Source organism: Capra hircus, chromosome 10 (genome assembly GCF_001704415.2).
Source record: "Capra hircus breed San Clemente chromosome 10, ASM170441v1, whole genome shotgun sequence".
NCBI lineage: Eukaryota > Metazoa > Chordata > Mammalia > Artiodactyla > Bovidae > Capra > Capra hircus.
The window spans coordinates 53,473,849-53,486,562 of record NC_030817.1 but is presented as its reverse complement, the minus strand read 5'-3'; the positions used below and the strand labels follow the sequence as shown (position 1 = coordinate 53,486,562).

Below are 12,714 nucleotides of genomic sequence, written 5' to 3'. Positions count from 1 at the left end.
TCGGTGGGGTGGGGAAAGGCGAAGTAAGGTACAGGACTTTTTTTTTTTTTTTTGCATGGCTGTAGTTTAACAGGGTCCTTGGAGTCAGACTTCCCTGGTGGCTTAGATGGTAAAGAATCTGCCTGCAATGCAGGACACCTGGGTTCGATCCCTTGGTTAGGAAGATCCCTTGGAGAAGGGAATGGCTACCCACTCCGGTATTCTTGCCTGGAGAATTCCACAGACAGAGGAGCCTGGCAGGCTACAGTCCACAGGGTTGCAAAGAGTTGGACAGGGCTGAGCGACTAACACTTGAGTCAAACATAAACTTAATACCAAGGATTAGAATGTCAGAGGGTAACATGTGTTTATTGTATATAAAATGTAGAAATCATGCCATTTCCATGATCCCTCCCTCTGCAAGACACCCCAAGTCCTGGTGAAAGGCTTAGTTCAGTGACTTTGCTTGTGACACTGTTAGAAGTGACTTCTCCATCTATGTGTCTGTCAAGCTGAGACAAAGATAGTGACATTTGAATTCATTAGTCACCTCAGGGCTTGCCAGGTGGCGCTAGTGGTAAAGAACCTGCCTGCCAATGCAGGAGACTTAAGGGGACCTGGATTCGATCCCTGGGTCGGGAAGATTCTGGAGGAGGGCAGGGCAGCCCACTCCAGTATTCTTGCCTGGAGAATCCCCATGGACAGAGGAGCCTGGTGGACCACAGTCCATGGGGTCACAAAGAATCTGACACGACTGAAGCAACTTACACACACATACACAGTCCCTCAGGAAGGCATTTTGGAAACCAACAATTAAAGAAAAACTTTAAGGGAGTCTAGTTAGCAGATGAAAATTACAGTTCCTTGGGTTTTTCTTTACTCTCTTTGTGGCAGAGCCTGTTGTGGGTAGTGAGGGAACTGCGTCCTGGTCCTTGCCAAGGATGATATGCCAAGCTTCCTAAAGCTTCCCATTTATATAGGTCTTTTCATCTTCAAAGAGTTTTGTGAGCATTCATTTACCACCACCTGCCTGGGAGGTGGGAGTTATTCCCATTTTATAGATGGAGGAAGTAGAGATGTAAGCAACTTGCTTGAGGCCACCCAGGGAGTTGAGGGTCACAGGGAAATGCAGGATTGCCAATTCCATTTCTTAGCTGGGTCAGCCTCCACCTCTTACTCTCTCATGGCATTTCCCCTTGAGAGCCCCAGACTGACGATGACATAAACCTAAAGGCATCAAATAATTCTAAGGAAGAAAGAGACACCAAGCTTTATTGTCCCCCCCCCCTTTAGTGGCTGCCTCTACAATTAAACCCTGAGAAATGAAGACAGAGAGAAGAAGCCATTTAACCCTCCTGAGGTTCATTTTCCACATGTGCAGAATGGGGCTTAATAAGACCCATCTGCCTAATTCAGAGTTGTTGTGAACACCAAAACCAAAAGAAGCCAATGAGGACAAAAACTTTAAAAACTGTTACAGAACTCTGCAAGTATCAAGTATTACTGTTGCTGCCAGAAATGACCACAAGACAGCTTGACCTAAGGGGTAGGACTTTTCTATTAGGGGAGTCATTGCTTTGGTGATGTCCAACTAGGATCAAGGACTATAATGAAGAAAATCCAAAAGTCAGTGGAAGAAAAGGCTATACCAGGGGCACATACCAGTATTATATTTAGTATATATTTAGTAGACAAAATGGCAGAACAAGTTGATTATTAGTTTGCAGAGTATGTAATTGGAACTCGGCCCTCCTCACCCAGGAGGACTATTGACCATGCCTGGCCTGGAAAACAAATGCATTCTATACTCCAAGCCTTAGGTCCAGGGTGACAGAATATGCCAGACTGTTCAAATTCCACAGTCTGTTCTCTCCCACCATGAAGCTGCATTGTGAGCTCTCTGCAAACCCTGATGGTGGCCTGGGGCCCTGGGCAACAACAATGAGAGAGTGGAGAGAGGAAGAGGCTCCCTTACTCCAGGCTACTCCAGCCACTCTGCAGCAGGGCTCACAAGCAGGTGAATTTCAGCCCCTACTTCTGACCCCTCAGCTGGGCACCATCAGAGTCCTTGGAGACCCTGAAACTAGTGATGCCAGACCAGAGGGGCTATAAAACTATAGAAGTCAGGAGTCACCAAAGTCCCTCCAGAGAACCAGGTGAAGACTCCCTATTCCCCCCACAGCTGGCCTTGACACGCAAGCCAGACTGCCATCCAGGCAGCTGCTGAAGCCTTTAATACCCCAGCAGTTTTAAACAGGGGATAAAATAAAGTGACTAATCCATAAAGGACTCAAGCCATTTTTTGCTGAAAATAAAATCAAATGCCTTAGGGTTTTTCTTTTTAATCTTTATTGGTTTTTCTGCTTACAAAAGTAATACATGTTGGTAGTAAAAAAATTCAAACTTTAGAGGAATATGTAACATAGCAGGTGAAAAGTCCTCCATAGTCTCAGCCTTCCAGGAAAAATACTGCCAACAGATTGGTGTAAAACTACATTTTTTTTTTTAAGCAGCAGTTCTTGACAGTTTTTGCAAAACACACACAATTGCTTAGCATTCATATATGTGACATACTGTCATGGATGTACCCAGGGTTTGCCCATTTCCTAGCAAGCCTAGCAGTAATCCCACCCTGTTCAGACCAACTCAAGAAAGTATATGGTTATGCAAGTGAGCTAGAGTGAAAGATATTATTGGGATAAGCTTAGGTCTGTATTAGTTTATTTTTTATATGAGCCATTAAAATCTTTAATTTTTTTTTTTGCTATTATTAGCAATGAATGCCTGTGACACATCCCACATTGATTGCAACATGCTGCTGTGTTGTACCAAACAGTTAAGTGCCAACGTTGTAAAGGATTGCTGTGGTAGCTGGTATGAACTGCCTGTCATATTATTTGGAGGATAAGCTGCTTTTCTCTATCCTCACTTTGGAAAGAGCTTAAAGTCTGCAGAAAAGAATTTCATTTCGCTATAAGGCAGGATTTCTTATCAACAATAACAATAATAATAACTGTGTTTTGAGTGCCAACTCTTTCTAAGAATTGTGTGGTGTGCATATATATAGAATACATATATAAAATGGTCGTATGTGCTATGTCGTGTAGACATTAAATCACTGACTCTTCAAATAGGAAACGGAGACTGAGAGGTAGGTGAAGTAACTTTCCTGGTCTTAAGAAGTGTTCAGCATTGGTACTGGTCACCCTAAGGTCCCAACACTCTACTTGGTATTTTATAAAATTGAAAAGAATGGTCTCAGAAGGTTGATGATTATTTCCAGTTATAAACTAGAGAGACATCTTGACATCAGTTCTCAGTAGTATTAAGTTTAACTAGATTACCTATGGGACGTCTTTTGATCCTCGGTTAATGATTTCTTACCAGGAGCAGTTTGTCCTGATGTTTGAAGGTACTGGAGACATTCAGCTTGACTGTGCAGTATGAGGAAGGGGCAGGACCAAGGGGGTGCAAGACTTTGAACTAGAGAAAAAGACAAAATGTGTCCACCTTCCAGCCTTACCTCTTCCTAGTTCTCTGACATTGGGCAAGTTATCTAGCCTCTCTGAGCTTCAGTTTTGTCATCTAAAAAAATACAGATAATGATCACATGATACCACCTACATTGTAGGGTTGTTAGAACAGCAGATTAGATAATGCCTGACATGTTATAAGCCTGAATATTTGTAGATATTATTGATTACTATCTGGACTTCCCTGGTGGCTCAAATGGTAAAGCGTCTGCCTACAATGCGGGAGACCTGGGTTCAATCCCTGGGTCTGGAAGATCCCCTGGAGAATGAAATGGCAACCCACTCCAGTATTCTTGCCTGGAAAATCTAATGGATGGAAGAGCCTGGTAGGCTACAGTCCATGGGGTCGCAAAGAGTCGGACACGACTGAGCAACTTTCTTTTTCTTTCCTTTGCTTACTATCTATCCATTTAGATTATTGTTGAGAGATCACGCTTCACCCACAGATTGAAGTGATGGACACAACTCTTGTGCAATTACATTTAAAAAATTTTTTTGTATTTTTTAATTCTCGGGGAGAACGGGCATTTTTCTCTGGACCAAGATAACACCAGAAATAAGTCTGAGAAACAAGTCAGGTGTTGAGAACACCAATGTCTTGTTATCTTCTATGATGAAAAGTAGAAAGCAGACTTTTTTCAGAGGTGCAGTGCTAAATGACAGCCCAGCTTAAGGACCACTTGGCTAATTAGCACACCTGCATTCCAGAATTTCCTAAAGCCCCATTGCCACTTGTTGTTAGCTCCTTGAAAACTGCAGAAATTTGCCTGTGCAGGTGTGGAGAGCTGCTTGAATTATTTAGGGTGCATGAAAGAGCAAATTATTTAGGCAATAGAGCTGAAAATGTGGGCAAATTAGAATTTTTCATAGCAAGATTGTTCATTGTTAAGCCAATTCATGATTATATGTGCACATCTTGCTTCAGCTATTCCGTGCTACACAATAAACTCTCTTTGCTGCAATGAATATGGATGTAGACTAATTTAATCAATATACTCGTGACAGCAGTGGTGTCGGACAGATTTCATCCTTTGAAATACTGGCTGAGTTAATATGTGCAGTATATATATGGGCCAAGACTCATAATTTTTGTTACAAGAAGATTATTTTGAAAAGACACAACACTGCCTGTTAGAAAATGGAAAAGCCTGAGGGATGGAAAGCGAAGGGCAGGGAGATTTTTGTCCTGTTCCCTCTTATTGGTCTGAAAACACCAATTTGTGGAGCTGAACTGCTTTCCTTTTGAAAAATTTGTGAGGCATTGACTATTTTTTTTTTCCTCTTTGATACGTCTGAATTCTGTACCTTGACTGAAAAAGGTAGGAGGAGGTGTTTTTTTGTGCATTGTTGGATTGAATGGAAGATTGAGTAAGTGCCCTGCTCTGATCTGCAAATGTTTGCTTTCTGGAAAGATCAACACATGTGATCAGATCACTTTCAGAGAATTTGCTTTTGCGGGCAAGTGGATTTTAGTCATTTCCTAAAGAGCACTTGCTTTTGAAATTTTCTTCTGAGCTAGGAGAGCCACCCAAAGAGGTAGATTAGAAGAATAGTTCAACCCGATGAATTAAAATATCAGAACCTGGCTTTGATGAACCCTCCCATCACCTCACCACAAGGTTCCTAGGGAAGCTTGTTCTAATCTGCAATCTTTGGCCAACACTGCCCACTGGAGCCAAGCACAAACACAGTGCAGGGACCAAAGGTCTAGGCAGTTCGCCCCTCACTTGACAGTGCAGGGCAGTCTACAGTGAGTCCATTCATAGGAAGCATCTTGGCTTCCATAAAGTCTTGTAAAATATGTCTCAGCTAGAGTGCCCTCCAGAGCTACAGCAAGATTGAAGAGCAAGAGTTTGGGAGCCTGGCTTAGGCCAATGGTCCTTTGTGGTAGTAACTCCAAACTCTGGATTTAAACCACAGTGACTTTCCCACCCCCACTCCCAACCTCTTCCTGGCCTGGTTGAGAGCCATCCCAAGGGTAGGAGTTCTGGGTTGGGATGCCAATCCCAGGGGCAGGCCCATCATGAGCAAACCCTTCCTTGCCAGGCTTCCAGACCACTTTGAAGATTCCAGGAGCCGTTGGTAGGCATTTTGGTCACTGCCTTACACATCATCATGGCACTTCTCTTGGATCATTCACTAGCAGTCCAAGCACTGAACAACTGTACACCATTTTCCATTTGATCCAGATACACATAGTTCTACTCAGTGGTCCCTATTAGGCCTGCCTAGTGCTTTTCCTATCTTATCAAGGACTAAATAGGTATGCTTGATCTCCCCATTGCTAAGATGAAATGAAAATAACCCTTAGGCTTCCTTGGTGGTCAATCGTTAAGAATTCCCTTGCCAATGCAAAGAATATGGGTTCAATCCCTGGCCCGCGAAGATCCCACATGACTCCAGGCAGCTAAGCCCATGCACTACAACTACTGAGCCCATGTGCTACAACTCCTAAAGCCCATGCTCTGCAACAAAAGAAGCCATCACAATGGAAAGCCCACACACCAAAATGAAAAACAGCCCCCTCTCACCACAATGCAGCTCACAGCAGTGAAGACCCATTGCTAGAGAAAGCCAGCACAAAGCCATGAAGACCCAGTGCAGTCAAAGATAGATACCGCTGCTGCCGAGTCGTTTCAGTCGTGTCCGACTCTGTGCGACCCCGTAGACCACAGTCCGCCAGGCTCCGCCGTCCCTGGGATTCTCCAGGCAAGAACACTGGAGTGGGTTGCCATTTCCTTCTCCAATGCATGAAAATGAAAAGTGAAAATGAGGTCGCTCAGTTGTGTCCGACTCTTTGTGACCCCATGGACTGTAGCCTACCAGGCTTTTCCATCCATGGGATTTTCCAGGCAAGAGTACTGGAGTGGGATGCCATCGCCTTCTCCGCAAAGATAGATAAATAAACTTTTTTTTTTTTTAAAAAGAAAATAACTCTTGAAAGGCCCAAGTTTAGTGCTAGTATTGCTTTTCACTTTGATGCTGACTTAAACTATAAAGGACCTAACAAGATTTGTCTAATTTTTCTTAATACAGTTTGAGGTGAGGTATAAGCAGAAGCAGCTCAGTGTCGTCTTCCTTATTTCTTACATCAGTTGAATTTAATAGATGGGGCTTCCCTGATGGCTCAGATGGTAAACAATTTGCCTGCAATGCAGGAGACCCAGGTTCAGTCCCATCCCCTGGAGGGGGAAATAGCAACCCACTCCAATATTCTTGCCTGGAGAATGCCATTGTCAGAGGAGCCTGGTGGGCTACAGTCCATGGGGTCGCAAAGAGTCAAACATGACTGAATGATGAACACTTTCAAGTACTTTGTGTGGTCTGTTTATTCTCTTCCTGAGGGTTTGGGATGGGGCAGGCTGGTTCTCATTATAGACTAGTTCATTCACATAGGAGAATCCAGGCAATAACTTTCAGTTGATACCACCTTTCAGGCTTTTTCTACTACCACTTGGGTTTTGTCTCTAAAAAACACGGGGCAAAATCATCTCTCTCTAGAGCTGCGAACAATCTATGGCATAAAACTTTGCCTCTACCATATATTAAAAATATTGGAGGAGCCAAAAGTGTATAACATTACGAGAGTTTAGATTTGACAAAGAATTCTCCTTGAAGAAATCAAGCCAGTCTCTAAGATGAGGAGGCCGACTTTGTGTTCATGTTCGTGTTAGTCGCTCAGTCGTGCCCGACTCTTTGCGACCCCATAGCCCACCAGGCTCCTCTGTCCATGAGATTTTCCAGGCAAGGATACTGGAGTGGATTGCCATTTCCTTCTTGAGTGTGATCTTATAACATATTAAGCTGCATAATTCCAAATAGACGTATTAGTGTACAAAGACACCATTATTGGGGTATTAGAAGGCTTTGGGTTTATGGCACATTTATTGGATGTGAGATTTTGAACAGTGTCTAACTCTGGACAATGAAACTAAGTAAGTCAACACTAAAAGTGATTGATAGGAAAAGGACTCACTAAAAGACCCTGCAGTACTTGTAGTCCCCTTGAAAGGAAGTTAACGGGAACACATCATGTATAATGAGGTTAAGTCCAGTAATGCGTGCTCTTTCAAAGTATCGAATATAACATTACATCAGATCTAGAGTAAGTGGCTGTGGAAATTATCCCTGGATATGATGTGATATGACATTGGAAGAAATTGTGCTCAATATGACATTGGACTCTGTGTACATGTGTCAGTTACATCATGCAATATCAATACATTCCATAGACCAGTCATTGCTTTGTGTGAGGCATGACACTAGGTAGGGTCTTTATGAAAATGAAATATACTTGGGCACTTGTAATTTGTGTTTATGTGTGTGACTTAGTAGATAATCTAAATATCCAGTAGTGAAAACCATGGAAATAAATTTAGTGTAATGGCGTGTTTCAGGTAAACTGGTGAATGTTACTATCCTGTATATTTAGCCTAGTGTCGATTCTTTATTTCACACATAAATTATATTTAAGAGGTGGTCCAAGTACTTTGTTTTGCCTAATTATTCTATTCCTTAAGTTATTTTTTAATCCTTAATTATGCTCTTTCCAACTCTGCTCAAGATAAAATATGTTTGCTTAGAAATGTGCTTTATCATATTTGGGAACTTTGGTGTAATATATATTAATTATTTGGTTATTCTTCCAGTATGAGACATCTTTAAGTAATCAGTTAGATAGAAACACATGCATGCTGTACCAGAAAATCCATTTTCAGCGTAAATAACTCAGAAGCTACATATTCTGTTTGTCCAGATTCATCACCATTAAATTCTGATAGGATATTAACGTTATGGTTGAAAGGTTTTGATCATACACAAATGGACTAATTTTTAACACATGACAAGTCCATTAATTTAAAAAAGATGAGTAAGGAATTCTTACCAACATATGTAACTTATTAATATCTTGAATTGAATCATTTTCCTAAGTAGTCTTAACTTTTTGGAGTCTGTTTTTCTTCACCTACCAAGCTACAATGCTCTAGCCAACACAGATTTATGACCTTTTAAAAATAATGATGGAAAATGAGATCGGAGGAAACATTTTAGTATCTGCTTTGCTCTGAGGCCTAAACTGTGAACTCTCCAGTTCTTGAAGGCTTTGAAATGCTGATTCCAGTCTTCTTGTGGGTTCTTAAACACCTTCTCAAATGACCCATTTTAATAACCTGAAAGCTATTATATAACGAGCAGCCATAATTTAGTCCAGGGCTCTAGGGGGACCCTCACAGTTCAGCAATGAATAGTTAATGCAGTATAATGTTTAGCAGGTTATTAGTTTTCATGATACAAATGCTGATCAGGGAACGCTTTTATAAGGTGTTTAAAAGAAAATGTAATTAACTGGTTGTGTGCTTCTGTTGCAGCTCAAATTGAAATTATTCCATGCAAGATCTGTGGAGACAAATCATCAGGAATCCATTACGGTGTCATTACATGTGAAGGCTGCAAGGTAAGCCTTTTTAATTGTTGTTGTTGTTTCTATTAATGTTCAGGGCGGGGGTATCTTTGTGACTTTTATTTTTTACTTCTACGATACCTAAAAATTCAACCCCTTGGCATTTTGAGTGATGAGAAACAACAGGACGAAATAAGCATTGGGTGCACATTACAATGAAGGAAGTTTCATGTATAGATACATGTGTGTATACACACACACACACACACACATATAAAATGCCTCTCATCAAAATAACGGGAGGCTGGAGAGAAGCCAGTGTGTGGCTTATTTGTCACTTCCAGTCCCAGCATTGATATCTCTCTGGTTATCTTCTTTCAAAAAAGACATGACTCTAAGACTTCCGTAATGTCCCTGTTATAAGCTTTATAAGAAAGCGTTTCCGAGAACTTTAATGGGAATGCGATTGAAAATCTGATTTATTGTTGTCACACAGATGTTGATACATCTGGTCAAACTGTGGCAAGATTTTTGGGAAGAACTGAGTTCTGGTCCCAGGGCCACCACTTGTTCTTATTGTTTTAGGCACGTCTTCCTCTTTTAGTGACTCTGTTTCTTCATCCATAAAGTGACATTCTTCCTGTCTTTTAGAACTATTCCAAGAATAGAAATAAAAACTATAAATAGTCCTTATAAGCTGAAAAGTGCTATTTAAATCTAATAGTCTTCTTGCTGTTGTTACTGTTTTAATCATTACCGATGCTGATCACAGGGCAACATGTATAGCACATGCATAATATGGGAATGGAAAATAGAGACGTTTCTCCTAATCATTCAAGACCCCTGCACCTAGGTTGCCTCTGTTATTCAAATTTCAATTTATTAAGATTTAAATCCTCCTGCTTATCTTGGAAGGGCCTTGAGACAGCTTGCTTACAGGATAAAACAGTGCAAAATAAACAGGAGAGAAGCTATTTAGACACGCAGGAGGCCGCTGCTTGCTGCTACTGAAGACAGTTGCTTGCTACTGAACCAGGCCTGGATTAGCCCTAAAGCATTTGGAGGCTGAAGCAAAAAAATAAAATCCACATATTTGGTTAGCTTTCCTTTAGTGAAATTAGAAAATACAATGTCATAAAATGCAAAACCACGTTCACACACAAATAACTACTGAGAGACTTAAAGGAAATTTCCCTCATAGCATCCTTATGTCTTTGTTTTACTGCTAATCATTCACTGTAACATTTACCACTTTGTAAGTGTACAAATGCTTCATATCAATTTCATCTTGGGGACGCTTGAGATTTCCACACACCGACTACATACTTTTTTTTTTTTTAATTCACTCATCTTTAGAAATAGAGAACTTTCTACTCAAAGGAAACTGAATTATTCATCTCTCTGGTAACCCTCAAGACCTCAAGGTTCTGTATTAGGAAGGAAAATAAATTATTTCCTCAATTTGCCCTCCCTCCAAATTACTGAATTAAAACAAATGAAATCAGCTGCCTGGCCTATGTTACCCCAAGCTGTAAGGAAGAGAGGGATCTGTCTATGACAGCTGTCATTTCATTGATTTTTGAGGTTAATTTGGCTGATGGGACTGGACAGTTGACACATGTCACCCTCACCCACTCTGTGTTCGCACCTTCTTGTCCCTTGTAGGGGATGGCATAGCCTCTTTTTTTCTCTTTTTTTTCCCTTGTTTTTAATTGGAGGATAATTGCTTAGCATGGCCCTTCTTGATGAAAGGTATATAGCCAGCAGTGGTCCTCTACCAGGAGTTCCAAGCAGACTTGATTTTTGTGCATTGCCTATCACCTAGGTGTTTTCTTAAGTGGACAGGTCCCAAGCAGACAAAGCTGCTCACTCTGTCTGTGTCTCTCGGTAATGCCACACATAGTTTAATGTGGCAAATTGAATTGAATACAGAACCTAGGAATGGCATCCAGGGCAGGGCCAGGGAGAGGGCACAGGCTACTTCATAGGAACCACCCCAGCAGTTCTGAAGATTAACAACATGCTATTCAAAAAGATTTGAATGGATTCCCTGAGTACCACTGTTTACAGAGGCAGAAACATTGTGTGTTTTCTTTGTTTATTTATGACAAAATGAAAGTGACAGGAAAGCAAAGGGCAGCTATTATTTCCCTGTTGCCATTTTCCTAGGTTCCCTTCCAGGTCTTGTGCAGCCTCAGTGCCAAAGTGGTTTTGGTTATCTGCAGTTCTGTTTTTCATCACTATTGACTTTATACAGTGGAAATATTGAAAACAATTAAAACTTAATTTTATTAACAGATTGGGCCTATGCCCAGTCTAGGATCTATACAGTGGTATGTGTTTATATTTGATGAATGTAGTATTTGTTCTGTGCCATAGTTTCTGCCTCAATTAACATTTTTTTAATTGAAGTATAGTTGATTTACAATGTCATGGTAGTTTCAGGTGTACAGCACAGTTATTCAGAATCTTTTCCAGATTATTTTCCCTTATGTGTGTGTTAGTTGCTCAGTCGTGTCCAACTCTTTGCAGCCCTATGGACTGTAGCCCACCAAGCTCCTTTGTCCATGGAATTTTCAGGCAGTAATACTGGAGTTTGTTGCCATTTCCTTCTCCAGGGGATCTGCCCAACCCAGGGATTGACCTGGATCTCCTGCATTGCAGGCAGATTCTTTAACATCTGAGTATAATCCTCTAGTCTATACAGTAGGTCTTTGTTGGTTATCTATTTTATATATGGTGGTATGTACATAACAACTAACATTTTCATCTCTAGTAGGAGTGAAGTCAAGAAATTTCTACTTTTGCCAGTGGTGTTAATGATTTATCATATTCTAACCAGATGGAGATGGTTGTATCATGACAGATTGTCAATAATTTATCTCTGTGATAGAATCATCAAATTTAAGGAAAATTTCTGATTAGACTTCCATGGTGGCTCAGACGGTAAAGCGTCTGCCTACAATGAGGAAGACCTGGGTTCGATGCCTGGGTCGGGAAGATTCTCTGGAGAAGGAAATGGCAACCCACTCCAATACTCTTGCCTGGAAAATCCCATAGACAGAGGAGTATGGTAGGCTACATTCCATGGGGTCACAAAGAATAAGACACGACTGAACAACTTCACTTTCACTTTTCTGATTAGATATATAAATAGATATCTAATAAGAGGAAAAAAAGTGACTCAGTCTTTGAAAAAAGTCACTTTGTGAATGTATCTTGAATTGCATTTTAAAAACAACAACCTGAAGCCACAAGAAATCATAGGACCTGTATATAGTCACTGAAATGATTCTGTCTTCACCACATGCTTGCTCAGGTAAGCATTACACATGAACAGCACAAGTAGATGTCTTTTTAGCTCTTTTTCTGGTTCCTGAGTATTCCCAGCTCACTCTCTCTAAGTCCCTTTGGCTGTGTGCAGAGAGACGGCACAGTGTCAGACTTATGTTCTGATTCTTGAGCCAGACTGCCTGGGTTCAAGTCAGAGTTCTGCTATTTACCAGTTTGAGCAGCTACCCAACCTCTCTGTGCCTCTGTTGTTGCATACGTTTAGGTCAAGCGCTCACAAGAGTGCTAATGTAAGAAGCACTCATTGAGTATTGGTGCTGCTTGTTATTCTTGGGCCAGCCTGAGTAATGTGCTCTGAATAGTCAGACACTATTTCCAGGACATCTGTGAGTCCAGTCTTGATTTTGTGACCATTCACAATTTGATATGTAGCTCTGCCAACATAAACAACGAAAATACGAGCGCCCCCTTGGGTGCTTTATAAATGCTATAAGGAATCTAAAGACACAG

The 12,714-nt window shown here is 41.1% G+C and overlaps 1 protein-coding gene across 3 annotated transcripts in view; it reads left to right on the top strand.

The window, feature by feature from the left end:
• Positions 1–12,714, top strand: part of RORA (RAR related orphan receptor A) — an 807,273-nt gene that overhangs the window by 750,144 nt on the left and 44,415 nt on the right. For all 3 annotated transcript variants that reach the window (XM_018053543.1, XM_018053544.1, NM_001285652.1), the window contains 1 exon segment: positions 8,882–8,967. In XM_018053543.1, coding sequence (XP_017909032.1) covers positions 8,882–8,967 — 86 coding nt within the window.